Raw genomic sequence first — 15,912 nt, 5'->3', positions numbered from 1 at the left:
GCGTGAAACGCACCCTTATGATTGTGTGGGATGAATGTGTGATTTGAATTGTGTTCTGTTTGATGTGATTGATGAGTGTATCTTAACTTGTTTTTTCTTTTAACCGTGACGCAACACTCGGAATAGCCATTACTGTGGAGAGTGTTTTAACTGTCAAATACAAATACAGATACAAATACAAACGACTCCAGTCATCCGGATCAGTAGCGGCTGCATTGATCCGGATACGAATCCCTTTGCCCATGGAAACGTAGTCTATGAGCGGCCAGCCGGCCGGCCGGCCATGCGCACGCTTTTGCGAGGCTTATATGTCAGCAACCACTTGACTGATTTACACGCGGTAATTTTTGTAGGGTAGCTTCATTCCTTCTACCAAGTATTGGACTATTCCCGATGCATGTCGGTGACCCTTATGCACGTGCCACGTGCAAAACGAAGAGGTGTCACTTTTGAAATAGTTGCAATATCTCGGTAACTACTTGGCCGATTGCGCTAAAAGTTTGCATGTAGGTAGGCACCCACTAGGCAATGCATATCCATGTGCCAGAGTTGGGGTGCTGCTGCACGTGCGCACGTGCAGGGGTCGTTTCCAGATCTCGAGAACGGCTGGGCCGATTGTGCTCAAATTTGGTACATCGCTAGAGACCGGTTAGTAGGGAGCCGTGCACAAGTCAGTTGGAGGTACCGCCTCGCAATTTCGCACGTGCAAGGCCCACCCTCTCGCTCGCTCCGTTAGTCGCCCAAAAGGCGTTATACTGGTTTCAAAGTCTGCAGTTTTCCAAGGCTATAGAACTCCAGGTAAGGACACCAGCCGTTTGACCTTGAACGCCGCCGGCCGGCCGATGACGTCATTGGAGGCAAGCCGGCTCGGCGGACACACAGGGCGAATGCATAACGGAGGGGCGTTGGAACGTTGCGGGAGCCAGGGAGATATTTTTAAGTGGTTGCATACCACCATTGTTTGTTGATTGATCTACAGACTGCATCCTTTTAAACCTCGATGCATCCTAGGCCTGGATGGTGCGTACATTCGTGGAACGATCACCCCGTCCGACGTCCGTGGTCGAAGCTGTCGCCTGTCATAGTATTTAAGACACTAAGACGGGTGCAATAACGGCGATCCGATCCCGTTTCTGGCGAATTTAGAGGGGTCGTAAGGACCCAGGCCGAATCTGACCGTCTATTTTTAGGGAAACGGGGTGGGTGAATTGACAACCGATGGCTTAAGAGATGATGAGAAGGGATCCCGTCGTCGATTGTTGTTTGACAGACAACACATGTTGTACTGGGCGTATGACCATCAGAGGTAATGCCTGAACGTAGGCAAGCATAATTGGTCTGTCATATTGTTTAGGAATATAAAATGGTAATGGAGATCATTGAGGATATGATCTCTACATTACGGGAATTCACTAATTACTACGGCCCATAGGGGCACCGCCGGAGCTGTTGTTTTGCCATCGGTCCCAGGCAACTCCAGGGAGCTGCAGTACCCGGCGGCCAAAGCGGCCACCTCGTCGACTCGCAGGTCCTCTGGGATTCCGTGATGCTTTAGTGCTTCACCCACAGAAGCACGTGCATAACAGCACGGGCATGTGGGGCTAGGTGTCTGTCCACCTCTTCATTCAAAGAACAACGTGTACAGCGCCTGGTCCCGCCGAAGCTCGGTATCGACCGTGACTTATTCACAACTGGCGGATCCAGGAAGCGGTATTGGACACTGCGGGGGCTTACCCCATAAAGGTTTCTCGGAATTAATTTAAAAAAACTCGGATTTCGATTCCTTGCGCACTGCTTTGCGGTGTGATTAACCAACATTTCCTCAGAAAAGTTGTGAAGTTTTCATTTATTCTCGAAAATCGATTTCGGGCGCTGCCCTGGTTGTTGGGGAAGACATTTGCCCCAAATGCCTTCCCCTGGATCCGCCAGTGGCCGTTGCCCCACTCCGAGCTTGATTAAAGACGTCTTCAAACCTCACCAGAAACCGATGGTAAGGTGAATTTAAATCCAATAACTCATCTCTGTCTGCCCGCCTAAATATAGGTACTACACATGGTACAGCACCCGGCCCTGTCGGAGCTATGAGCCGATCGTGATATTTTCGGCTTTCCCCATCCCAAGCTCGATTAGAAACGTTCTCCTTCCCCACCCGATTGCTGATGTCAATTCAAATTCAATGCCTCATCTCTGTCTGCCCGACCATAACCCATTCATTGCACACCGTTCAGCGCCCGGCCCCGCCAGAAGTATCCTAGCGCGCTGAGCAGTTGCCTCCAGCCGCGTCATCGCGAGGCCCCGCGCGGCCCATAAATGAATACATTGCGCGAATAGCCGTGTCGCCCCCCTGCAGTTTTCGAATTTTAAGGGGCTAATGCATTTGAACTTCGACGGCGCAGAGATGAAGTCCACAGTAATATTAATATTTTTACGATTTGTTTTCAAATTTATTTGATTACGTTATTCGACATTTAGTAAGAAAATTAACCTCACTCTCATTCTTCCTAAAAGTAAATTCCGGATTCGAAATAAAACAACTTTTTGAGAAGCCTTCGGCATTGCGCCATCATCAGCTCTCTGATGATGGCGCAATGCCGAAAGCTTCTCAAAAAGTTATTTTATTTCAAATCCGGAATTTACTTATAGGAAGAATGAGAGTGAGGTTAATTTTCTTACTATTTATTACAATGTCTCTCAAACTAGCGTTAAAGCATATTCAAAATTCGACATTTTGCGAAATAAAGTGGCCTAAATCCGAAGGAAAAATTTCATTTGGGGTACCTTGGTTTTGTCCCCGGAATCGGTCTCCGCCACAGGGCCATGACCCTTGCCCCCACAACTTCAACCTAGTTCCCGCGTCCCTGCCTGACTGAGTCAGGCTGATACGTGATCCGTGACTGAAGTCATTACCGCTGCGGTGCCAGGTAAATCCCTTACCGTCTGGGTACAACCGTCTCAAAACAGCCCTTTACGTTACATAGCTTTTAACTTAACCTGCGCCCAGCTGGGCTATTCAGCTATACGCGCCCTGCTGGGGGGGGGGGGCGATTCTGCCCCTCCCCCTGTCTAATTTCCAAACCGATGGTCGTAGAAAGACGGGAAAAACGGCATTCGAAAGCTCTCAACAAGGCGGATGTTAAGAATACATTTTTTGCTTAAGTAGGTCAGAAGTCAAGTCAAGGCCAGGTCAAGGGTGCAAAATGCAAGCGTCTACAGTATCGGCCTTGCACCATAGTTGCCAAAGAATGGACTGAGACCATTACCCAAAACGTGTTCTTAGGCTACCAAGACAATATTCGTTGCATACAATATCATGCAAAGGTCAAGCTCAAGGTCAAGTTCAGGCCACCAAAAACGAAATGTAGAAAAGGGCATGTGCGACACATGTTTAAGGGCAAGTGCGACACACTCAATAAGAGAATTTCAGGTCGAGGCCAGGTCAAGGTCAGGTCAAGTGAGGTCAAATTTTGAAGTTGATTGTTAAGACCTAAAGAGGTGTCTATCTGATGCAGGTTTTCACGGCGAATCGAATGGTACTATTTTTGTTTCCGTAAGAGGTAAAGAACTTCCAAAAAAAAATCATTTAAAAAAATTGTATGTCGTGACGTCATAAAAGTTTGAACAGCTCCCACATTTGTCAACCAATTCTTCTAAAAATTGCTGTAGGTGCACATAGACCACTTCTCTTACATATATTCCGGCTTTTCAATGCGCTCAAAATTTTGGATTTTATAATAATTTTCCCAAAAAGTCAGTTTGAAAAAAAAAATGGGCTTAAGTCCAAAATTTTCGAAACCCGAGATAGCCATTTGCCATAAACAAAGCAGAATCACGTATAACCTTTTTGTTACGTCTTGATTCCTTTAAAAATGAAGATGTTCGCGGCGTTTGAAGTTTTGCCGTTTTTGAGGCGAAAATGGCGTGACATGACGTCACTTAAACGTCATTCTCTCAAAAGTATTCTGACGGATTGCGCTCCAATTGTCAGAGAACGTGTTAAATTGATGTATGATAAGGTACTGAGAGTTTGACGTCGCTGGCGTAACGCGTTTAGAAGTTATTGGCGAAAACGGGAGGAAGGGGGGGGGGGGCAGATTCTGCCCATCCCAGCGGGGCGCGGGGCTTAGATTTATACAAGCTGGATGTTGTGTACGATTTTCCATTAATGGTTTACGCCGGCCTTACCTTGAGCTCCAGGTTGTCCTTGACTAGCTCCTGCTGTTTGGCGTCCAGCTGGCGCAGTTTGGTCTGGTAGGCCGACACCTCCTGGCGCATCACGCTTGCCGTGTAGCGGCCGAAGCGCTGCCACTCGCGCGCCAGCTTGCGTCCCTTCTGGCGGTCGTCGTCCAGGAAGCAGCAGAGGTCGCGCAGCTCTTGGCTTTCATCCTGCAGACGCCGGTGCACCTCCTGGACGGCGCGCTGCTCGGCCGCCTGCGGCACCGTCAGCGGGCCACCGTCAGCGGGCCACCGTCAGCGGTCAGCGGGCCACCGTCAGCGGGCCACCGTCAGCGGTCAGCGGGCCACCGTCAGCGGGCCACCGTCAGCGGGCCACCGTCAGCGGTCAGCGGGCCACCGTCAGCGGGCCACCGTCAGCCACCGCCGCCACTTGGCCCACAGATGCTATTCATTCTGCCCGGCGATAGAATTCATCGTCCATAATCTTCATCATGTGAAACCCCCATAATATAAATTTCAATTACATTTGACACCCCACCCGAAAATCAGCCTCGATCTCTACATTCTATGAACGCTTTGGAAAGGTCTCGTGGAGAGCTTTCCAGCACCGCCTCCTGGAGCCTGTTAGGACTATTGGTTCTCGAGATAGCAGGGGGTCAGATCACTCAGATCTAACGCCTCCCCAGGCGGCCGTACGACGGAGCCAGTTTTTTTTTTTATAAATTTAGTCCGAACCTTTTGATGGGAAGGATTCACAAGGACAGAGCCACCGCTAAGCGAAGCTTGTTGCGATGACCCTGCCCTCTACCCTCCGATCGCGCAATTCCGATTCTATGGCAGAATTTAGAGTCCAAAGTTTAACGTGCGCACAAAGCCGCGCACGGCCGGTCCCCTCGCTGACTTCACCTGGCTACGGCCTGCCACCAACCGCAGCCATACCTGTCAGGAGGCCCATAAATGTCGAGCGCCCGTCGCGATTCGAACCCGGACTGTCATAACCGGGAACGCGTGCTCTCACCACGCGGAGTCCAACGCTCTAACCAACTGAGCTACGGGACCGGCAAATCTACACACAGTACAGGACAGTGTGTAGATTGGGGGGGAGGGAGAGGGAGAGGGAGAGAGAGAGAGAGAGAGAGAGAGAGAGAGAGAGAGAGAGAGAGAGAGAGAGAGAGAGAGAGAGAGAAAGAAAGAAAGAGAGAGAGAGAGAGAGAGAAAAAAATATTTGCTCATAAACAAATGCACTTTTGCACTTTTGGTATATAATGTCAAATACGTACTAAAACTTGGCCATTTTGAAGATATCTGGCTAAAACTTGCAATAAGGCAACCAAAACAAGTCAGGAAATCTCTAAATTATTTGCACTGCAAAAATATATAACTGTATTGTGTAACTATGAACAAATATTCAGGTCAGTAACTTAATTACTGGGATGTAGATTCAAGTCATCTGCATGAGGTGATATAGGACAAGAACTTGAACCCTGAATCTCATCCATGCCTGAACCATCAAACGTCCTTTCAATTCAAGTCATTCAGTTCAAGTCCAGTCAAGACAGGGTTACGTGTGTTATGATCCAAAAATGGTAACCAAATGACAATGATGGGCTGGGCAGTCAGGGGCGGATCCAGGAAAACTCCAAGGGGAGGGTCATGAATCGAAGTGGTGCCCCTACCTATACCCAAAATTAAAAACTCAACGGATTTCGTCCACTTCATTTTGGTGGTGCCCCCATGTTCAGTTTTTTTTCTTTTTAATTTTTATTTTTAGTCAGTATCTTAACTTTTGCCACAACCACATTTACCAATTGTAAGCAAGTATATATGAATGTGCTATGTGTATATATGTTGTGGACGCTGAGTAGTGAGTACTTACCAGGAACGTTATCAGGTAAGCGAATCGTTGTCAGTCCGACGAACTTGACCCTGGCGTCTAAAGGGTCTGTCCTTGACACTTCAGGCTTGTCAGAGGCACCAAAGTCCTTCCAGGGACACCACAAACCTGTCAGGGGCACCTACGGCCTTGTAGGGGCGCCACAGGCCCGCCAGGAAGCAGGGGCACCACAGGTCTAGCAAGTATACACGACAGGCCTGTCAGGGGCACAACGGGCCTGTTGGGCCCATGAGCACCCCTAGGGACAGGGGCACCACAGTCCTTCCAGGGGCACCGCAGGCCTGTGAGGGGCACCAGCGGCCTAGCAGGGGCACCAGTCAACACAGGCCTTCCAGGGGCACCACAGACCTGCCAGGGGCACCAGAGGCCTGCCAGGAGCACCACCGACCTTGCAGGGGTAACTTGGGCCTGTCATGGGCACCACGGGCCTGTCGAGAGGCACTTCAGGCTTTTCAGGGGCACCATAGTCCTCGGCCGGGCGCAGGGGTAGCAGGGGCACCAGAGGCCTGCCAGGGGCACTACAGGCCTAGCAAGGGCACCACTGGTCTATCAGGGGCACCACGAGCCTGTCATAGCCAGGCATCTCAGGCTTGTCAAGGCCCAGGGGCACCACAGGTCTGTGAGGGGCACCAGCGACCTAGCAGGGGCACCAGTCAACACAGGTCTGCCAGGGGCGCCACAGACCTGCCAGGGGCACCACAGACCTGCCAGGGGCACCAGAGGTCTGCCAGGGGCACCACCGGCCTCGCAGGGGCACCTTGGGCCTGTCAGGGGCACCACGGGCCTGCCGAGGGGCACTTCAGACTTTTCAGGGGCACCAGTCCTCTTAGGGCGCAGGGGTACCAGCGGCCTAGCAAGGGCACCAGAGGCCTGCCAGGGGCACCACAGGCCTAACAAGGGCACCACGGGCCTGTCAGGGGCACCTCAGGGTTGTCAGGGCCCAGGGACACCACAGTCCTTCCAAGGGCACCGCAAGCCTGTCAGGGGCACCAGAGGCCTGCCAGGGGCACCACAGGCCTGCCAGGGGCACCACAGGCCTAGCAAGGCACCACTGGCCTGTCATGGCCGGGCACCTCAGGCTTGTCAGGGCCCAGGGGCACCACAGTCCTTCCAGGGGCATTACAAGCCTGTCAGGGGCACCAGAGGCCTAGCAAGGGCACCACAGGCCTACCATGGACACCACAGGCCTGCCAGGGGCACCACCGGCCTTGCAGGGGCGCCTCAGGCCTGTCAGGGGCACCACGTCCCTGCCGGGGACACTTCAGGCTTGTCAGGGGCGTTACAGTCCTGTCAGGGCCCAGGGGCACCAGGCCCGTGGTGTCCCTGCTAGGCCTGTGGTGCCCCTGGTGGTCCTGTGGTGCCCCTGTCAGGACTGTGATACCCCTGATAGGCCGGTGGTGCCCCTGGCAGGTCTTTGGGCCCCCGGACCTCAAGGGGGGGGCCATGACCCATGTGACCCCCCCCCCCCCTTGGATCCGCCCCTGGCTGGGCTATACCATTAATGTAAACAAAATCCATGATACCTACAGTTCAACTCAAGTAGCGATGGTGACGATAGTGACGCAGCCAATTTTTCATCATAAACAAATGTTTAACACAACAAATCTTGATAAATAATTACTTACGAGGCACACTGATAGATAGCAGACACCACTGCAATGATATCGCGATGAAAGCTAAGTAAAATGTCCCTAATTTTACGGAATCATTGACACGTGTCACATGGCATCTCAATCTGTTCCACAATGGCATCCTTGTAGGCGGCGGCCATTTGCATTTAGGCACGAAACGCACGGAACTGCATAAAGCACAGTTTGTTTTTTTTTTTGCTTAAGAACACTTAAGTTATAAATATGATGTTCATATTTTGGCATCTTTAAATTAATTCAAGAAACATTGTAGGCTGTTATTGATAAAAAATGAAGAACCAGAAAAACAAAGTTGCTCAATTATTTTTAATTAGTTATTGAGCTACATCAGGTTTTGGCGCAGCTGCGACATTAAAAAGTTCTTAGTTGTGTTCAGTTTTTAAACTGCTATTTGCGAATCAAGCCAAGACCCAATTATATTTTAGGAATGCTTTTGATTACATTGCTAGCGATTCCTATCTGCTGAGGAGAGCAGGAAAGAGAACACTAATTAAAGAAAATAAATTATCGATGAAAGAAAGCGCGGTTTTAAGTCTCATGATTACATATATAAATGCAATGAAAACCCTAAGCCTCATGCTAATAATTGTATTCAAAATAGGGCCAAGAAAATGAGACAACTGTTTCGTGCATAGCACATCGTCAGGTCAATAGCATACAATTATGAGCATGAGGCTTAGGGTTTTCATTGCATTTATATATAAAATAAATTATCCATAGGATCTTTTTGAAGTTGAGCGAAGTTGAGAATTTGTGGGGTGATGATAAAGTGATAAATGCTGCCTTCAATATTAGATGATAATGATGAAGCTAGTGCTATAAAAACAGGGTTTTGACTTTTGGATAATGTAACTGCATTGCAGTGAAATGGAGAGCAAGACAAGGTCAAGATCAATCACAGACTCATCAAAACAAAGTCAAATTTGTTACTAATGAATGCTTGGGAAATTTTGAGTAAGGTAGTAAAAGTATGTTTTCCAGTATACAGTGAGTTAAACATTGATGCATGTTTATGTCTTGCACATTAGTTTTTTTGTAAGATAATTATCCTCATGGTATTGGAATTTGCTAGCACTGATAAGTTGCCATTTAACATTGGTAGACTGATGTGTTTGATGTTACAGTTAACGTGTTTGCCTATTTCTTATGACATCATGCATTTGGGAGAAATGTGTCATGATTGTCTTTTTTCGTCATCCAATGTCATTTAGCAAATCAAATTTGAGTTCAGAAGGTTTACAAAAAATGTTTTCAAATTATTTATGACAGTAGTTGATTTTCATAATACCGACAAAATACCAAATGCTTTTGGTATAAAATACCGAATACCGAATCGGTATTGGTTCGGTATCGGTACACCGAAATTTTGGTAACCGATTGACACCACTAGTACACTACCACCGACAGTCCAAGTTTCTGCTAAGTAAAGAAATTAAAGACTACTAATTAAAGAAAATAAATTATCGATGAAAGAAAGCGCGGTTTTAAGTCTCATGATTATATATATAAATGCAATGAAAACCCTAAGCCTCATGCTAATAATTGTATTCAAAATAGGGCCAAGAAAATGAGACAACTGTTTCGTGCATAGCTCATCGTCAGGTCAATAGCATACAATTATTAGCATGAGGCTTAGGGTTTTCATTGCATTTATATATAAAATAAATTATCCATAGGATCTTTTTGAAGTTGAGCGAAGTTGAGAATTTGTGGGGTGATGATAAAGTGATAAATGCTGCCTTCAATATTAGATGATAATGATGAAGCTAGTGCTATAAAAACAGGGTTTTGACTTTTGGATAATGTAACTGCATTACAGTGAAATGGAGAGCAAGACAAGGTCAAGATCAATCACAGACTCATCAAAACAAAGTCAAATTTGTTACTAATGAATGCTTGGGAAATTTTGAGTAAGGTAGTTAAAGTATGTTTTCCAGTATACAGTGAGTTAAACATTGATGCATGTTTATGTCTTGCACATTAGTTTTTTTTTTGTAAGATAATTATCCTCATGGTATTGGAATTTGCTAGCACTGATAAGTTGCCATTTAACATTGGTAGACTGATGTGTTTGATGTTACAGTTAACGTGTTTGCCCATTTCTTATGACATCATGCATTTGGGAGAAATGTGTCATGATTGTCTTTTTTCGTCATCCAATGTCATTTAGCAAATCAAATTTGAGTTCAGAAGGTTTACAAAAAATGTTTTCAAATTATTTATGACAGTAGTTGATTTTCATAATACCGACAAAATACCAAATGCTTTTGGTATAAAATACCGAATACCGAATCGCTATTGGTTCGGTATCGGTACACCGAAATTTTGGTAACCGATTGACACCACTAGTACACTACCACCGACAGTCCAAGTTTCTGCTAAGTCGGTCCAGAAACGGCTAAGATATTGCAAAAACAAATTACTTTTATTTATTAGTGAATCCCCTTGGCGAGCGGTGCCCTGCACCGGTCTTCATTGCCAAAGGTCAATGACCTCCCGGCTCTGATTTCGCTCAGTTTTGCAAGCGAAGAAACTGAGCCTAAAGCAAGTGCCTTCTGCTCGGCGGCGGCTCCGGCTCCAATACTTAGTAAAGCGTATTTGGAAATTCCGACCTCGACGAGCATCTGTGGTAGAAAACCACCACTTTGGTAGGGGAAACTACTGCTGTCTGCTACCATTTGCACTGCATGTGTCGCTACAGCTGCGACATCTATGCATAATGCATATACTGATACATATAAACCGCGACATCTGTGTGCGCTGATTCTAGAACTAGCGATTAGCTAGGGCACCAGGGTGGATCCAGACTTTCAGTTTGAGCCGGGTGGGGGGACTCATGGCCGGCCCGATCCCCGGCAGTCAAAGTTGCTGATCGGGGGGGGGGGGGATGAAGGTCCAATACCTATGATGCCACAAAAGACATGCCTATTGCCTATAGGTATTTAAGAATGTATTGGTATCAGCACTCAGCAGTGTGCCTCCTGAGATGTAAGTGATTTTTATCGATTCATCAAGTTGTTTTTCGCAGATATCTTAAAAACGGCAGCGCTCCGCGTCGGTGTTTTTTTAAACTTATTTACTAACTTTCAGCTTTAATTTTACCAATACCAATACGTACCAATACATACGTATATATACCTATAGGCAATAGGCGTGGCATCATATTGGACCTCCGGCTCCCAGTAAAATGGTCCGGCGGCGGCTCCAGCTCCAATACTTAGTACATATTAAAGGGACTATCCCACCTTTAACATGGGGTTTGAGTTGAGATAGCCAAGTTTGCGGCGAGGTTCAGAAACCACTATCTATCTAGGTTGCAACCCCCGCGGCCTCTTGGTGTTGAAGAAATTCGTTCCCTTCATTTGAAAATGGGCCTTGTGCAAGGCCCTATCTTCAACATGGAGCGACCGTTAGTGTGACGTCACCTCGTTTAGTCATTCTGATTTAAATGGGGTTGTTCGTTGAAAAATCGCTTAAAACTTGGTCTGAACTTTGTTGTGGTGCCTACAGAGTAAAAAGAATCAGCTTTATGACAGTAATGTGGCCTGGGGAAGGAGGTAATTTTGGGCTGTGACGTCACATATTTGAAAGTTTGTGTTTGGAATAAGGGAAGCCTAAGATATTTAATGAAAAATAAATGCCAGAACCGTGTTCCTGGTCATCCAATCTATAAAGTCGGGCACAATTTAACTGGTTTTAACAACATTTTAGAAGGTGGGATAGTCCCTTTAAATACGGGAGGCAGAAAAAAAGAAGATGGAATGGTGCACGTTGCTTCTGCATTTGCATAACAAGGTTATTTTCATATTTTGAATACCGCATGTTTTACTGCCTGGAACTGCAAGTTCAGGTCAGTTCGGTTTGACAAACCGAACTAGGTCAATAATTTTTTTCCTCTTCAAAAAAAAAAAGGAGCCGGAGTCGTACCCTTTTTTGACAGCTCTGGCTCAGGCTCCGGGCTATATTGTTTCACGGCTTCGGCTCCGGCTCCGGGCAAAATATGCCGGCTCCGGCTCCAGCTCCGGCTCCGGCTCCAGCTCCGGCTCCGGCTCCGCACCCCGGCCCTGCCTCTAACTGAAAGTCTGGATCCACATGGGATCCACCCTGGTGCCCTAGCTAATCGCCAACTATGTAGAATCAGCGCACACAGGTGTCGCGGTTTATGATAAATGTGTATGCATATATGCATAGATGTCGCAGCTATAGCGACACATGCAGTGCAAATGGTAGCAGACAGCAGTAGTTTCCTACCAAAGTGGCGGTTTTCTACCACAGATGCTCGTCGAGGTCGGAATTTCCAAATACGCACTGCGTGCACACCACGGTTGTCAAGTTAGATGTATGTAAGTGAATCCTAATCTATAATCTAGGATTTGGAATCGGGCGAGCCCCTACGATTTGGACCAAACTTGGTCACTGGATAGTACGTAACGTCCTGATTACGATGCACCCAAAATCTAAGCCGGCCCGCCATATTTACGAAGTTACGGATGTTTGAATATCAAGGTCATTCGCGCGAGCCCCTACGATTTCCGTCAAAATTTGTGTACGGACACTTTAGCTACTCCTCATTACGAATATCACAAAATTTAAGCTCGGCCCGCCGTATTTACGAAGTTAGGGAGGTTTGAATTTCATGGTCATTTGGGCGAACCCCTGCGATTTCCGTCAAAATTGGTATACGGATATACTACATCCTCCTCACTACAAATATCATAAAAGTTAAGCTCGGTCCGCCATATTCTTTTAGTTACGGAGTCACAAAGTTACGGAATTTCAAGGTCATTCGGTGAGCCCCTGCGATTTTCGTCAAAATTTGTATGCGGACACATTACATGCTCCTCATTACGAATATCATAAAAATTAAGCTCGGCCCGCACTACTTCAAAAGTAACACTAACAGATGTTGGAATTTCAGTGACTTTAAAACCTCAGGTATTCCCGACCAGGGCTAGGAAAATGCGTTTTATTCACCGAGGTTTTTGTGCGGAGGACCGAGTGCCGGTAGGCACGAGGTCCGTAGCAAAAAACCGGTGATGAAGAATTGGGAGTTTAGGGCGCCCGGACTGCGGTGATCATAGGTAAACACCGGTTCGGCGACACCTGAGCGAACGTCATTTAAGCGAACGACATTTGAGCGAAACATTTTCAGCGATTATCAATTTAAGCGATTGGCTTTTTCAACGATTGTCAAGTCGGCGAATTCAATCACAGCGATTATCAACTTTAGCGAGGACCAGAATCAGCGAAACCAGATTGAGCGAACATATGGTGGTCAATGGGAGACCAGTTGAGCGATGCAGTTACAGCGAATGACCGAACGCGACGAAAGTCAATCATTTGCTACTTTTCGGAAATTATTGCACCTCTTTACGTATCATTTGAATTTTGAAGAAACATATGTACATCGGATGACCAACAAGGGGTGCATGGGAGGGGAAGGAGGCGGGCAAAATTTGAATTGAAAATGTGGGACGTGAGAGATAGGGCGACGGAAGGAATGCCAAGGACCAATAACAAACTAGAGAGATGGCACAGGGGAATCCAGTCTATGTTTCAGGGACCTCACCCAAATATCTGGAAATTCGTACGGCGCTTGGGGCAAGAACAAATTTTACAACATGGGGAACTGATCCAACTTCAAGCGGGGCAATTTCGCGAAAAAAAGCACAAGCAATATTGATCTCTGAACAAACGTTTGGTCACCATTTTTGACAAAGAGCAGGGTGGGTTAGGGGGGGGGGTGAAATTGAACCGTTGGATTTTTTGACAAATGTAGCATTAAAATTGGAGCTCAATGCCTGACCTTTGAACGCGCGACATCCGCCATCCAGTACCGGATAACCATGAGAAATTCCGGAAACATTCGTACGCATACGCTCGCAAAAGAAAAAAATCCACCGTTACAGGACGATGAAATGTTTCGCTGAACTGACAGTCGCTCAAATTGTAGTCGACGAAATATATGTCGCTGAAACATAGCTTTCGCTAAAATTGATAATCGCTATATTTGATAATCGATGAACTTGATAATCGCTGAATTGCCATTCGCTGAAAATGGTTCGCTCAAATGACGTTCGCTCAAATGACACTCGCTAAAGTCGCTCGCACCGGTGACCACCGGGACAAGGGAGTACATTCCTCCATAAATAATGCTCCCCAGATGCAGGTCATTGAACATTCGGAAGAATAAGGGGGCAGTGCTTATTGGAGCCGGGCAGCTGACCTGTGCCTGAAGCTGCCGGTTCAGTTCACGCAGCTGCTGTCCATGCTCCATCATCAGACGCGCGATCTCGGCCTCAGCGTGTCGGTAGCGTGCCAGCAGCTCGCGCGGCGATCCGCTCAGCAGGCGGTCGTCGGAGAGCCGCGGCCCCAGCTGCGTCGGGTAGCCGGGCGGCCGCGGATCGACGCCGGCGCCGGCCGCACTCGCGGCCACCTCGGCGGCGCTCCGTTCGGCAGCGGGCGCTCCGTGACGCTCCGGAGGGCCGAGTCTGTCGGGAGGTCCGATTCTGTCCGGCGGAGCAGGTCGGCCCGCAGGAGGTACCGCCCGCAGCTGCTCGCGGCCAGAGACCGTCCTCTCCGGTGGACAGGTGCGCGGTCGGTCCTCGCGCGGGTCCCTTTTGGGTGCCGCTCTCTCGGGCAGCTCGTACGAGCTGGCCTGGTACCGCTTCGCCTCCCCGGGCGTCACCATGGGGTTGGTTTTTGGGAAGAGCAGCGGCTGCGGCTGCGGCGGCGGCGGCTGGCTGGGGCGCGCCCTGGGCGGCGGCCGGTAGCCGGCGGCCGGCGCCTCGCGGCCCGGCCCCGGCTGGGAGGCCGGCGGCGGCGGCGGAGCGGCCCGCGGGTCGGCCGGCGGGCCGCGCCGGCGCCGCTCCGCGGCCGGAAAGTAGTGCGGACTGGGGCCGTCGGCCGACTGCTGGGCCGGCTCGCCGGCCGGCCGCTGCTGAATGGCCGCCCCGCTGGGGATCCGCCGGTACACGTCCTCTGGGCAGCTCATCGTAGTCCCTCTGGAGAAAACATCTCTGATGAGCATTTGACACGGAACACTGATACACAGTTCAGCTAAATTCAGTTTATTTACAGGCAGTTCAACGTGATGGGTAAACCCTCACCCTGGCAGGACATTTATCATAACACGGCCTAGCAGGGGGGGGGGGGGGGTGATACAACCACCCTCGCGATTGGCCCCTATGGCACCTAGAAACACCAAATATAGCAGGTAGGTGGGCCCCCTGTAATTCTCGCCCCTGTGCAAATTTGGTTGCTCTACACCTTTTTATTCTTTCTGCTACGTTCTGCTTTGCCATTTGTTTTTTTTTCATCAGTTTCCGTAAGTTTAAATCGTTTAATTTTACCGTCTACCTGAGTTATTCTGTTATATGCATTGTTTGGTCTTGTTGTTTCATTGTTTTGTTATGTGAATGTTCTGTTTATCGCTCGTCGCCGCGCCACCGACATCTGCTGAGCGTCATTTCACTTTCTCCAGGTCCCGGGTGCCGGGCTGCTTCGGTTGGGTCGGCGGCGCCTACACCAGACACGTCAACACACTCTAGATCTTCAAGCGGTAGCCACAGCAACCACATCATCGTATCACACGTAAATATAAATTCCATCACATCTCGCTGCCGACTTGACGAGCTATCCTACTTTTCCTCTCTTCACGAGATCGACATACTGGGACTTTCTGAGACAAAGCTTGACGACACAGTACACCCTTCTCTTTACACCCTTGACAACTTTCATGACCCATTAACTAAACATAGGAATAGAAATGGGGGAGGGGTGGCTATGTACGTTCGCAGTAATATTCCGGTTAAACGACTCTTTCATCTCGAACATCACGACTATGAATGGATTTGGTGTCTGATAAAATTAGGTAAATTTAGTGTAATAGTGTGCACAGTATACCTTCCTTCGAATATGACCGCACTACAGCATACTAATTTCTTAGAAAACTTAAATGAATCCATAACCCTAGCTCAAGTCCACTCACCAGACAATATTGTTATTTTGGGAGATTTTTATGCTGGAAACACATATCTCAACCCAGACTTATCTAACCATAACCATTTGAAATTACCCTTCAGGATGAACTTTATTCACTCAACCTCAAGCAGCTCATTAATCAACCTAGGGGAAGCGGGGGGAACACCGCCACTGTGGGAAACACCGCCACCCCATCTGGCGGTGAAAGTATGA

General features: G+C 48.3%; 1 protein-coding gene across 1 annotated transcript in view; it reads right to left on the bottom strand.

The window, feature by feature from the left end:
* LOC122366329 (coiled-coil domain-containing protein 85C-A-like) overlaps positions 1 to 15,912 on the bottom strand; it is a 53,450-nt gene that overhangs the window by 13,879 nt on the left and 23,659 nt on the right. Inside the window, exons 2-3 of the mRNA XM_043338491.1 lie at positions 13,943 to 14,720; positions 4,183 to 4,428 (exon numbers count right to left, since the gene is read on the bottom strand). Of these exons, the coding sequence (XP_043194426.1) occupies positions 4,183 to 4,428; positions 13,943 to 14,710 (1,014 nt within the window). The 5' untranslated portion in view covers positions 14,711 to 14,720. The remainder of the gene's footprint in view (positions 1 to 4,182; positions 4,429 to 13,942; positions 14,721 to 15,912) is intronic.

Source organism: Amphibalanus amphitrite, unplaced genomic scaffold (genome assembly GCF_019059575.1).
Source record: "Amphibalanus amphitrite isolate SeventyFive unplaced genomic scaffold, NRLGWU_Aamphi_draft 000797F_arrow, whole genome shotgun sequence".
Lineage (NCBI taxonomy): Eukaryota > Metazoa > Arthropoda > Thecostraca > Balanomorpha > Balanidae > Amphibalanus > Amphibalanus amphitrite.
This window is presented reverse-complemented; position numbering and strand designations above follow the sequence as displayed.